Genomic DNA, 14,021 nt, shown 5'->3' with positions numbered 1-14,021 from the left:
AGACGAACATGTTGTTCTTTTGTTGCAAATTCTGATTCTGGGATTCCGGTAGTGTGTATTGACTTAATCTGTTGTGATATAAACCTTCATTTGGTTGCGTTTTTTTCCACCTGACAAATGTTTTTCAGCCATTTTTTGTCCTTTTAGCTTGGTTTTGCGGTCACCACCTGCTCATAACAGAACTTTGCTTTTGTTGCTAAATACTCATCTATGTTCTGCCTGATGTGAGCTGCAGATTTAAGTCTTCCATTGGCCACACATTTCAAATGGCTTCCTCCTCGTCTTCGTCATCTGCTTGTTACCTCTTTCAAAATCCCCTTCGCTACAGGAAACAACATTAACAATTCAAGCAGCAACCAAACAAACAGAAAATTCCAAGTTTTGCAGAGGATTTGGATTGTGCAGTAAAGCATCCCTGCTAGCTTGTTGCCATGAATACGCCATTTTAATGATAGTGCTCGCCTCAGTGCTCGCAAATGTTCCACCAAAACAATTCCCTTGTCACTACTTTGAAAACACCATCAGCACACCCTGTAATTGGTTTGAAGAAATACAAATGTACCACAGCATTTTGGCTCCTATAGAAGACTGATAATGAGATGCAGTCAGACCATTCTACACAGCACTGTTTCACTGTAGAATTTGCTGTAGCGTTAAACTGAAACAAACCATCTTCGTAGTATTTGGAGCTGAAAAACTGAACAAGACATTCTGGGGACTTGTGAGACTTTAATTTACTGGAAAAGCCTTTAAAGAGAATGAAAAGAGAAAATTCCCTGTTTTGATCTGTTTTTCGTGTCTTTCCTCACACACAGGGCATACAAGACCATCGAGGATGAAGATCTCAAGTTTCCACTAATATACGGTGAAGGGAAAAAGGTAAGTGACTGTACGAGTCTATGTGATATCTCCAAGACCTGTGTGTCTATTCTGGAATTTGGAACTGCAGAGAAAATCGGTTGCACCAAAATTCGCAGACACTCACATTGACTGCTTCCCTGCCAACCACCCAGCGAGTGGGCGAACACTTGATGTGTAACACAGTTTGTGCATGTGTGTGTCAGTCCAGCAGCACAACCACGTCCAACACACTCATTCATTCAGGCAGACGCACAACACTCGGTAGATGACAGTCGTCTCTCAGAGAGGCGAAGTTAATCCCTGCTGGGAAAGCAGGGGAGAGATGAGAAGAAACCGAAAAACTCTCCAGCAAATAAATTGCACAAAACGCCTTAAATTCTTAGTCATGTCAATTTGTTTCATATTCTCAATCAATTCGGTTTGATGCAAAGAGAGACATAACAAGAGGCTCCATCAGAGAGGAAGACAGCTTCTGACGGCCACACAGTGCCAGTGTTGTCTGATGAATAGCTGCTAAATTCAAAGAACAGTCACAACAAAGACGTTTCACACAGCGATGAAGCAGAGGAGGAGAACTGCAAAGAGATTTGATAATTGAAAGACTAGTTTAGTTTCAGTGCACTTTTGACACTTTGCAACAGTGCTGCATATTACATGTAAACTCCAGCTGCCATTTTCAGTCTAACTTGTACTGAACAAATCCATTTGTGCAAGAAAGGAATCGAAACATTATATGACAGAACTGAAAAAAAAAAATAGAAAATAGCGACAACTGCCATCACAAGTTCTCTAAACGATTATCATAATAGATGCAGATTTTAACGGATTAATGGACTTTTTGTTTCAGCTATACATGTATGTTTTGTTGGGTTGTTTAATTTATGATGCATCATTGTTTAACATAGAACTTCTTTGTATGATTTGTGTACAAAAATGAATTTGTCAAGTAAAGTCTTTATTTAAACAGCACATTTAAAAGAACAGCTGTTGATCCACAGTAGTGTTTTCCAGTAGAAAAATCAGATTGGCATTACAAATTGAGATGAAGACCCTACAGTGTTATTTAGAGTGTGAATTTAACTGAGTAATGTAAACATTACAGTAAAATCATGTTAATCATGGAGATTACTCTGCTGATGTAGTGCTAAAGTTATGGCCCTACAGAAATATACATGGAAAGTGACTAGTAATTAAATATGTCAAAAAAATGTGATGTAATGTAAAAAGTACAAGATTCCCCCCTGTCTACAGTAGCAAAAACATCAAATTTGTTGTTGGAGAGGCTCTATGTTGTATATGGTGACTGGGAGGAGGAAACACTGCCATTATGGTTCTATCACTCGATATGAGACCATGTTCATGCTTTGTAAAACTAAAAAACATGTTTAAAACCTAAAGTAAATCATCTGTGTTTTCCAGGCGCGCGTGTTGGCCACCATCGGTGTGACCCGTGGACTCGGTGACCACGACCTCAAAGTCCACGACTCCAACATCTACATCAAACCATTCCTTTCCTGTTGTCCTGAGGTAAGAGCTAACAGCATTAGCACTAAAGCAGATAAAGCTGGGTAGTGACTTGAAATGTAAATTTATTCACTTTTGCTGTGAGGTTTCACTGTTTATTGTGCATAATAAGTTAATCCATAGGCTTCAAACAGTGCAGATATAGAACAAAGGTTAGGTGCTGTATCTGGTCCAGATCTGGAATGAAGATGGGGTTGTAAATGCTCATAGTGTGTAACAATTAGATTAATTCCTGGGTAGGCTTTCTGTGGGTCAGATGAGGAAAAATCTGGGGTACCAGTGAAATCACAATGTGAGGGATAATCTCCTTAAACAGTATTCATTTTTGACAGTTTGGTCAATATTTGTGCAATACTTCTGTCACTGAAATAGGAAATACTCTTTTGAGATGCATGACAAAACTAATTAGCCAACATGTTCAATTAGTTCGACAGATAACACTGAAAGGAATGCTTATACTGTGTTTTAAAATTTTGTTGTGATGAATGCATTTTAAAATTTTGACGATACGTGCTTTTCACAAGACAGTGATATTTGAATTTTAGTGATAACAATCGTAAACCTTTAGTTTAAAGGGGTTGTCATGATCAAGTTTTTTTTCTCAGATCCAATCTGAGTCAAAAATGTTTTAGTATTTGATGATGCTGAGTCCCGATCTAACATTATTTTTTAGATAATACATTCTTCATGTAATGTAGATTAGCTGTAATACCTGGTTGCGCCACCAGGTGGAGCGTCTTATTGTTTAATATGGTAGCGACCAAAGGTGGCGGGTAGTTTCTTGATGGAAAGTTGAGCGCATTGCAGGGGTTTACCAATGGAAGGGACACCATGACAGAGTGTTCTGTGAAGCTTAATGACCTTCGACTAGTCTGTTAAATCATGCTAAACTAGGATAACGTTCCTATATCTCATTTTGCGGCCTGCATCATGTCCCTGTGACTTAAGACAGCAATATCAGCATAGGATAAATGTTAAAAGAGTTGATTTTTGACTGATGATGCTACATTTATTAAGATAAATACTTAAATGTACAACATCTGTATGATAGTGGATTTAAACAAGGATCAGGCCTAAATATGTGCCCAGTATTGGTAAAAATTGCCCCAATTGAGATATCCCTAGGATATATATATTACTTAATCTGAGGATATTTTAGTAGGATTGTTTTGATTGTGCTGAGATGGAGCCTTGCATGCCTTCTTACTGGTATCTTTTAAAGCAAAAGTGGCATCTGTTGTAATGGTTTCCCAGGAGATAACAGATGCTGGAAGAACCAAAATAATATCTGAATCCTGTCCAAATAATTTAGTTGTAGTACATGTCAGATCAATGTTTGGTTGGGGACTGTGCGCTAACATGTCAGCATCTATTTCCGTAAACGTATTAACCCTCAGACACTGGGATTGTTCTGTCAATATGAACCAACCTCTCTCTTAACTTTCTGAATCAGATGTTGCACACACTTCCTTTGGTCTTCCTCGTCTCATGAGTTATGTGTTATATGAAAGGATAAGTCCGTCACTAGACTTACCCTGCTTCTCCCCGTCATATATATATATATATATATATATGTATATATATATATATATATATATGTATATATATATATATATATATATGTATATATATATATATATATATATATATATATATATATATATATATATATATATATATATATATATATATATATATATATGTATATACATATATCTGCACGACAGTCACTGGAGTTAGCGTTTTTCTGCTTCTCTGCTGCTGGCAGAACTTGAGCTCACCTGTCTGACTGTCTGGCACTGGTTTCAAAGTGCTTTCATCTCCTCGTGTAGTTTGTCTTATAGAGTTTTGCATTTTTCCTCCCACAGCTCTCCGCTTGATCTTTAATTCATTAATACCGGGGGTTCATACCAGGTTCACATGGAAGACTTAACTCCTCTCGGCACTTTGCGTGTCTGTCTGCATCTCGCTCTCGTTCTCACACAAACACAACTCTCACCTCTCACCAAAGCCTCTCAAGTGGATTCTCAAGACGCTTTTCTGTAAGGGAAAAGTGTATTGAATTCATTAAGTTATGGAAATGTCATGCACCGTGCTGTGTGAAGGTTAGGGCAGTATAGATTGCAGCATGGCTGAGTAACTCGAGCTGCGTTAGTTGAGTGCACTTGATCTTTGCAGCCACTTAAAGAAATCTTTCAATCTTTGCAAATTTAGTATGCTCAAGTCCTGATGCCTTTGTTGTACTTCCTGAGCTCCCAGCCATCGATGTTTGGAGGACTGAGTGCACTTGTCTTCTTGTTTTGAAAGTTCTCCCAAAAAAAAAACATCACCAGTCAGTCATTAATGGTAAAAGGCCAAACTGAACAACAACGGGCTTTACAAATAAGAGGCACTGAGGGTGACAGTTGGAAAAACTCCAGCAGAAACTGACATTTTTACCCTTGATTAAAACGTAAAAGAGAGCAAATTGCAGTGACAGTGACACTGATGTTATTGAAGCCATTCTAAAAATTTTCAACTGCAATATTTTTGGTACAATAGAAACAAATGCAACATGACATCTAGTTTATGTTAGAGTATTATGTAACGTGCGGAAGCAGAGAAGTACAATCAGGAAAAAAAGAAGAAAAACAACCACATTTAACAAAATAAAAGGAAAAATTCACTTGTGAATTCAGTAAAAGAATTTGTTATTTATTGGTAGATGTGTGTTGTATTAGTTTGTTATGTTTGTATATAAATTCACTATTATTTAAACATTTTTTAGGGACCACCAGGTTGAAATTGTCGGCTAACTGCGGGTCATTTTCTGTTCTTTTTTTCTGTTGATAAATGAATAAATGACTCTTCATGATTGAATATTTTCTGCACTTTGAAGGCATAGATTAGCTGTAATGATGATATGCAACTGTTTATTTTTATTGTTTATCTATGCATAAATGTTACCACATGAATTTCAAGTTAATATATTGTTTATTACTTATTGAAGTTTAACACAGGTGGGGAAAAGAATCCCATGTTTCAGGTGTGAACACAAAAGTTCATGTCTGCAATCGCAGCAGGTAGATGAATTAAATGGTAAACATCTTGGGTTAATTGGTAAAGAATGTCTGACAAAGATGGTTTGTCCAACAGGTGAAGGTGTATAACCTGACACAGTATGAACATGGTGCTGATGACGTCCTGGTGATGGGAACCGATGGCCTGTGGGACGTCCTTTCTAACCAGGAAGTGGCTGAAGCCGTCACCACCTTTCTGGCCAACTGTGACCCTGATGACTTGCACAGGTAGAGGCTTTCTTACATTGAGACAATTTCTAGTACAGGAACTTGTTCCGACCGCCCTAACCGTCCCTGTAGAATCTAATTCGGGGAAGTTTTCGGCAGGTAGCTGCTGGGTGGAACTGGACTTTGACTGGTTAAACTCATTGGTTAAACTGCGGTGAAGTTTCCATCCATCCTTAATGAAATGCCTTTCCTGGCATTGAACACCACAGGGTGTAGTCTGTATAATATACAGACAGGAAGCAAAAATATGTGCCTATAATGCCACATTTTATGCCATCAGACATCACAGTGGAAACACAAACAGCCGATTAGGGTTTCGTTCCATTTGTCTGTAGGAGACAAAGCTGCATTTTCATGACCACATTTCTAGGACCCTTGTTTTTCACACCACCTACAGAATTGGATAATTTAGGTAGTAGCATGTATTGAAGCAAGGTCCGCATTTCTTGCCAGGATGGATGAGAATCAGAAGATGAGTGCTGAATTGGAATCATGTTTTATTTGTTTAACATTAATAGAAATCCTTAAGGTGTTAGATGGGCAGCAAAATTATCGATAACTTGCAATGGTGTTGCTTTTTGTGTTTATTATTGTATCTATTGACGACAAAGACATGAACATATGATCCCATTGTTGTTTCACCTCATGATGACCTTGTTATGCAAATTACACTCAACATGCAACTGCAGGTTAAACTGCAGGGCAATAAGTAACATTTTAGTGGAATACACCTTTAAAACCATAAGTAGTTTGATAGTATTTTGAGTGGAATAAACCTTTAAAAGTCTAACTTGTTAACTAGAAAGTAGTATTTGGGTGGAAACAATCACTATTTGGACAGAAATTAGTATTTTGTGTGGAATATACAGGGGGTCCTCGACTTATGCTGGAGTTCTGTTACTACAGTGTGACGTAAGTCGATTTTCGCCGTAAGTCGGAACTCTGGTGGAAATGTAAACAAAGCCGTTATGAGCATCACGATGTCAATCAGTTTACAGTATTTGTACAAGTAAAGCAACTACAAACAATCATTAGCATTGAAGCACAACGTGGTAGGAAAATAGTGGCGAAAATGTGAACTGTAAATCTGACTTGTGCTTGGGAGCCATAATAAAGTTAGCAAATGTAACATAATCCAGTATGATGGCAAAAGGAAACAAAGCCATCTTATAGTGTCGCGTGACTACTGTACATACAGTATTCATCCACCCTGCTCGCTGCATGACGACGTATTCGTCCGCTTCGCTCGCCAACTAGTTCCACTGAACCAGTCCGACGTAACGATGAAACACCGTACGTTAAACCGAGGACTGGCCCGTAATCAGTTCTGACATAACGCCGAAACGACGCAAGTCGGGGACGTCGTAAACCGAGGACCTCCTGTACTTCTGAAACCATAGGTTGCACATTTTAGTGATTGTCCAATTTGCTAGGTGGCTTCATGAAAAACGAGCATCCTGAAAGTGGTTTCCTACAATTGCAGCCTACTTTGCTGCAGACACATAATGTTGACCTGCGCTTTCCTTGAGTTCCTGCACTGGAAAGCCGCCTTTTTTCTTCTTTAATCTCTGGTTTGTTACCTAGACTCTGCTTGTGCTGTGTTGTCCATTTTTACTGCATTATTAAGTGTGAATTCTGTAAACAGTAGCTCCGTGTTGCATGTTTTATTTATTCTGGGAAACATTGCATCCTCGCTCTCAGCATCTTCACACTTTTCCCACCTCGATGCAGAGAGGGTCAAGTATTGCTTCACTCCATTAAAAAACACACATATGGCAATTTTAAGACAATAAAAATGGCTTGTTAAAATTACAATACACCCACGGCAACTTCTACATTTTAAGAGGGTGCAATTAAATCTTAATGAGGCTTCAGACGGCTTGAAATGAGGCGCAGTTTACAGCAGTTTCATAGAAGGGGCTGTGTTTTTGTTTCTTCCATTGCTCAGGTACACGATGGCTGCACAGGACCTGGTGATGCGAGCTCGCGGCGTGCTGAGAGATCGAGGCTGGAGGATCACCAACGAGCGTCTGGGCTCCGGAGACGACATCTCCGTCTTCATCATACCCCTGATGTATGGCAACCGCCAGCCCTGAGGAGCCACCAGACCAGAGATGCTTCGGTTCAAGGACCTGAAGGGCCTCAACAGGATTTATTAGTCCAGAACTCCAAAAATCCCCCTTTCAGTTTCCTTGGTGCAGTTTCGCCCATTCATTTCCTCCGTAAGACGAGGGAAGTCAAGTGGAACGCAAATTTGTGCTTCATTTCTCTGTAGGAGTTCAGGATTGGTCAGCTCAGGGGAACTACAGTCAGCACTGCTTCACTGGTTTGTTTTTGCAAAGGCAAGTCAAGAGAAACAGTAGATAATTAAATTGAATTCCTATCATGAATCAAAGCTGTCAAGAATAATTTGGCCTGTTAAATGTTATGCATGTTGATGTGATGGACGCGACTTCTCCTGAACTTCTGCAGAGATGATTTAAAAAAGTGAATGCTTTTCCAAAGAACTGAAGAAAAGCACTCTAACTTTATTTTTCCATCCTTGGCTCCTCCTCTTCCTCGACTTTCTTTTATCCCGTTTCTCTTCTACTATATAGTCAACTTGTTTGTTTAAAAAAAATACCTCCTTCGTCTTGCGGCACAGACCAAGCTGACAGATCAGCTGTATTTTCTGTTTTGCCACAGTGTGGCTTTGAAGGATTGCTGAAGAACAATTACATGTTTAATAAGCAAGTTGAAGAAGTGACAATATGGGTGCAATGAAAAAGAGATGAAGAGCTGAAGTTATTCCACCTCAGAGAAGCAAAAATCCCCATTTGAGAAAAACTCATACAAGGATCTGATCCTGTGTGGAGCAACAGGTGGGACATGGTTTGGCATGAAAAAGACTCAGTCATGTCAACATGTTAACAGTAAGAAAAAAAAGTCACTGTGACAACTCATTTAATCTAAAATCAAGTCTTAAAATGCTTCTAAAGATCACTTTAAGGCATTTTATCTTGACTGGATGTTTGATGTACTTACGTGGGTCCTTTTCTTTAATAATGTACTTGTGACATTTGACTTCCCATATTTGCCAAGAATTAGATGAAAGCAGCTCTTTTGTATCCGTCCATTAAAGACAAAGCTACATACAGAAAATAGTTAGCTTTAGCTTAGCTTAGCATAGCATAAAGACTGGAGGCAGAGAAAAATGGCTAATGGCTAAAAATCTCTCTGTTAAGCTCGCTAATAACAAAGTTTAATCTGTATTCTGAATACAACAAAGACTGGCTGTTTCCACTCCATTTGGCCTTTGTGGAATTCAGAAACTGTTAGCTTAGCAAATGGTCTCGTGGCTGGGGTAAATGGCTAATGGCTAAAAACTTCTCGAAAACCTGCAAAGCTTGCTAATTAGATGATGCTAAATCTGTCATTTGAATACAGTAAAGACTAGCTGTTTCCACTCTATCTGGTCTTTTTGGGAATTCAGAAACCTTTAGCGCAGCTTAGCATAGCATAAGGAAGGAATGGGGAATTGGCTGATGGCTAAAAAGCTCTCCAAAACCTGTAAAGTTTGCTTATTGAAATATGTTATATTTGTTTTTGAACACTGCAAAGTCTAGCTATTTCTGTTCTATTTGGTATTTATGGGAATTCAGAAACCATTCGCTTCGCATAAAGACTGCAGGCAGAAGGAAACTGCTAAAGGCTAAAAAACTTCCAAAAATGTGAAAGCTTGCTAATTACATGAAGTTACATCTGTATTGGAAATACAGTATTGCCTAGCTGTTTCTGTTCTATCTGGTCTTTATGGAATTAAGAAACTGTTCCCATAGCTTAACATAAAGAATGGGGTAGGAGGAAATGGCTAATAGCTAAAAGCCTCTGTAAAACCTGTAAAGCTTGCTAATTACTCGAAGTTGAATCTGTGTTTTACAGATTCAAATACAGCAAAGAGAATACAGCAAAACCTAGCCGTTTCGGCTCCATAATGTCTTTATGGGAATTCTGAAACTGCTAGCTTAGCTTAGCATAAAGACTGGAGGCAAGAGGAAATGGTCACTGGCTACAAAGCTCTCTAAAACTTGTTAATTACATGAAGTTAAATCTGTATTTTCAATACAGCAAAGCCTAGCTATTTCAGTTCTATATTGTCTTTACAGGAATTTAGAAGCAGTTAGCTTAGTTTACTTTAGCTTAGCATAAAGACTGGAGGCAGGGGGAAATGGCTAATGGCTAAAAACATCTCTAAAACCTGTAAAGCTTGCTAATTACTTGGACTTAACTTTTAAATATAGCTTTTTCTGTTATATCTGGTCTTTAAGGGAACTTAAGGTGTAGCTACGAATTAACAGATACAATGAGAGACTGTAATAATACTTATAAATTGCAAACTGAGAACCACATAATTTGTAGAAACCTACCAAATTTCTTTAAAACATGGAAAAATAACCATTAATAAAACTGAACATTAGATTAAATGACTTGCACATCAGTTTGCACTTTAGGCTAATAACTCACGGAGGAGCCATGATATGGAAGACTGAACAGGTAAATATTCCCTGCAGCAGGGAGGATTTTATTAGATGCATAAAAATCAAGAAACACAATCAAAGTCAAGCTGATGTAAAAAGAAAACGAAGGCTTTCTTTTGCTTTTAACATGTTTTGCATGTTTCATAAGCTTGATGCTATGTTCAGAGGGACGGGTTTGGAGGTGAAGTGTGGATGTAGTTACTTACTGTGTCGGTGCATGCAGTAACATGTTCTGGGCCTGGGATTATGAGCAACGGTGCAATGGTTTAAACTGCTGTTTGTTTTGTATGGACTGAATTTGTATTTATGTAATGTATCAGAGAACTGGTGATGATGTTATTTGTTTGTAAATGTGCAAGAAAAAAAACATGCATATATTTATAAGGTTGTTTTCCCCCTCAAGAGTTATTAGCATCCCCGATAATTAGCAGAAGGGAGCTAAAGGATGAGATTAAGCATGAGCGAAGGGAATGAAATAACAGTGCTAATGGCCATATGCGAAACCAAATCATGTGCTGTTTTTGCACGATTTTGTCATCTTTTTGAGTTTATTCACTGGACTCTAGAAAGAGCAGCGATGTCAATTGTTTAGTTGGCCGGGTCACATCGGGTTTAGATGCAGGAGATGTGAAGAACTATCAAAAGAAGGATCAAAAGAAAGTTCATTTTTGAGAAGCTCGATTCCAAGCTGACGAAAAAAAATTATTGCACTTGAAACAAACTGCATGGTTTGAAGGAATTCTTGACCTTGACTGAAAAAAACAACAGGGATATCCTAGAATATTTGATGTAGAGTTTTAGAGTTACATAGGTTTACTCAAGGCTTGACTGCAAAGTGGGAATATGTCTCCCAACTTTGTAAAACAAGACGTTACGGTGATTAATTGAAGCCAAGAGGTAGCATTGCCAGGATGAGAAAGCCATTGAAAAAAAGAAGAAACAAAGTTCAATATTCTGGGAATTATTCTTGTTCTTTCCCAGAGTTAGATGAAAAAATTGATACCACTCATGTCTTAATGGTAAATAAGACGCTACAGCTAGCAGCCAGCTATCTTAGCTTAGCACTGAGGAAACGGCTAACCTCAGTCTGTTTAAACAAGATCCCGATATTGGGGTGTAAAGAAAACATCCAGTATCTATATATTTAAGCCAATTTCATACGTATGTGAAAATACATATTTTTTGCAATTATCCCTCAAATTTGGTCATCTGTGACAAAGATATGTAATGAAGAAAGAATATTTTACTGTTAAACAACAAGCTTTACTGTTCAAATTGACGGTAAATTTCACCAGGAATATGATAATCAGAAATTGGGGTATTTTTTTGGTTTATCATATTGAAGAAAATATCACTGTTAATGTATAATGGTGACAAACTGTAACTTGTGCTGTGCTACTGCTGGGTCAAGGCATAAAATTGTGCCTCTGCTACAAACGTTCAGGGAAAACTTTATGCGTGTCTGGTTGAAACAAGACTTTCACATTTTATCTTTTGTGAATACAGTGACTGGAATTGCTTAACAAATTGCCAGTCATGAACTAATAATATGTGTAACATTAGCCTAAGTTAGACTGCCATTGCTGTTATCGGAACAATGGACTTCATTTGCTAACACATTAGCTTCCACTCAAATGACAAGCTATGAAAGTAGCAAAATATTGCATCTCAAGTCAACACTCAACAGATTCAATCCACCACCGCTTATGCTAACTTTTTAATCCGCTACGGATACGGACTTTAGTGACAAACTATAGCCAGCTAGCTGCATCGCTAACATGACAAACAGTTGTTATTTAATCACAAGTGGTATTAAAATTGTCATTCCAGCACAGATTAGCTGGTTTCCCATCTCCGGTTTTAATGCTAAGCTAAGCTAAGCTAATGGGCTACTAGCTGTAGCTTTATATTAACTCAACATACACAAGTGTGGCATCAATCTTCTCATCTAACTCCCCTCCACAACGTGAATATTACCCAAAATATGAAGCTTTTAGTTTTAAGTCACATGATATGTGCCATGAGCTATTGTACCATCGTAGCTTGGACTTTTTTGCAGTTGACAATTCTTATCTACATTCCTCCTACTTGCAGCAGTCATTTACATTTACCTGAAGTTCATATGGTGCCGTTTTTCCCTGTACATTCCATGAAAGACATTTTTTAGTATTGTATTCTATTATATAAATGTCATCATTATTTTCTGTTAGCAGGTGTTTCAAATTCAGTTTCTATTCAATAATTCCTTGAAAGCCTGCTTTTATTTTCCTATGACTGATTTATATTTGCTTTGTGCTTTGCTTTTAGAGTTTTCTGATGCCACCCAAGCTTTGTATTAGCATGTTTTACAAGTTTTTGAACTGTGAACATGTTAAGCAACATCTAAATGGTGCATCTTTGAATGTTCATCCCTCTGCGTGATGCTATATGATGTCATTCAGCCTTTTTCTCTTAGATGAATGTGGAAAAAAATGATTATATGATTTATTTTTCTCATCCTATTGTGCCACCCAGCTGCTGCACATCAACTCAGGTTCAACTATCGTGTAGAGAAGTGGTTTTCTAAAGGCCGGGAGTCCTCCATGATGGTTTATTAATTCCACTACATTTGTAAATGCGTGGGAGCGGATTGTGAAGGAAGCTCTTAGACTTGAACGTTTACTTTGTCCCTTCAGCTCGACTGTAGGTTTCTCTTTTTGAAGTATTGTGCGCGTCATCATTGCTGTTGTTTTTTTTCTACCTTAGACTACAAGGTTTGTGAAAATGCGATGGAAAGCGATGGGAGGATTTTTTCTGTAGCAAAGAGGAAAATTGGCAGCATTTTTAAGTGATCATTGTGCTACCCTCGACCTCCATGTTTGTGAATGTGAAATGTACATTTTATATACCGCAAAAGATAACTTAAGGAAGAAATATTTTTAATGTTTCCTTGTGCAACTTTGAGGGATGGTGGGGAACCAATATTTACCTTCAATGTTTCTTATCCAGAAATGAAAAAAACATGAATAAATGTTCAAGATAAATGTAAACAAAAAAAAAGGAAAAGGGTAGTTTGTCTCATTAAAAAAAATCTAAAATTGAATGTCAAGTACAACTTATGCTCAACATGTAAGTGCCCAAAATCGATAGTTTCCCCAAATCTTTTCCGGTCTCAGTCCAAATCAATCTCAAGAAGCAAGAAACAAAAGAGAAGCACAGAAGAGCTGATCAATATTGTTGCTGCCTCTATTCCCTGGGTTCTCCTTGTGGGTAGCAGAAACTAACAAACAGGGTCAACTGGCCTCCAAAAGACTAGTTGGACTCTGTGAGTGGACAGCAGAGGGATTTATTAGTGGAACAACGGAGTGCCAGCTGAATCTCAAACATTTTGCTGGAAGCACTGACAGAGATGAGGCCTTTCCTACAACAAACTAAACACAGTGAATTTCAGAGATGGTTCTTAATGATGATGAGGTTTTCCTGGTTAACAGCTATTATCCCAATGTGACCTACAAAATCACAGAGGAAATGTGGAGAGAAACAATGAACAATGACCAGTTGCTAACATGTGATAACTGCCTTAATGCAAAACTACATGTTTACTTTAAGAGACTGAATGAAAATATTGAGTTGGAGCATTGCAGAGGAAGAGCTACACATCATGTTTCATTGTTTTGCCTTGGAAAGTTGCCACAAATTCTCTGAAGTACCTCATTGTAATACATCACATTTGATTGGTACAATTCACTTTGGCATTCAACTGAATTTACAATGGTGTACTCCAATTTAAACCCTGTGCATGCAACCCGGTCGGCCAAAAATTAAACTCTACACAACTAATTTGCACCATTAA

General features: G+C 38.0%; 1 protein-coding gene across 1 annotated transcript in view; it reads left to right on the top strand.

Moving 5' to 3' along the window:
* LOC111565698 (protein phosphatase 1H-like) overlaps positions 1 to 14,021 on the top strand; it is a 41,955-nt gene extending 27,934 nt beyond the window's left edge. Inside the window, exons 7-10 of the mRNA XM_023265885.3 lie at positions 816 to 879; positions 2,281 to 2,388; positions 5,521 to 5,672; positions 7,621 to 14,021. Of these exons, the coding sequence (XP_023121653.2) occupies positions 816 to 879; positions 2,281 to 2,388; positions 5,521 to 5,672; positions 7,621 to 7,768 (472 nt within the window). The 3' untranslated portion in view covers positions 7,769 to 14,021. The remainder of the gene's footprint in view (positions 1 to 815; positions 880 to 2,280; positions 2,389 to 5,520; positions 5,673 to 7,620) is intronic.

The sequence above is a fragment of the Amphiprion ocellaris genome, chromosome 21 (assembly GCF_022539595.1).
Source record: "Amphiprion ocellaris isolate individual 3 ecotype Okinawa chromosome 21, ASM2253959v1, whole genome shotgun sequence".
Classification (NCBI taxonomy): domain Eukaryota; kingdom Metazoa; phylum Chordata; class Actinopteri; family Pomacentridae; genus Amphiprion; species Amphiprion ocellaris.
This window is presented reverse-complemented; position numbering and strand designations above follow the sequence as displayed.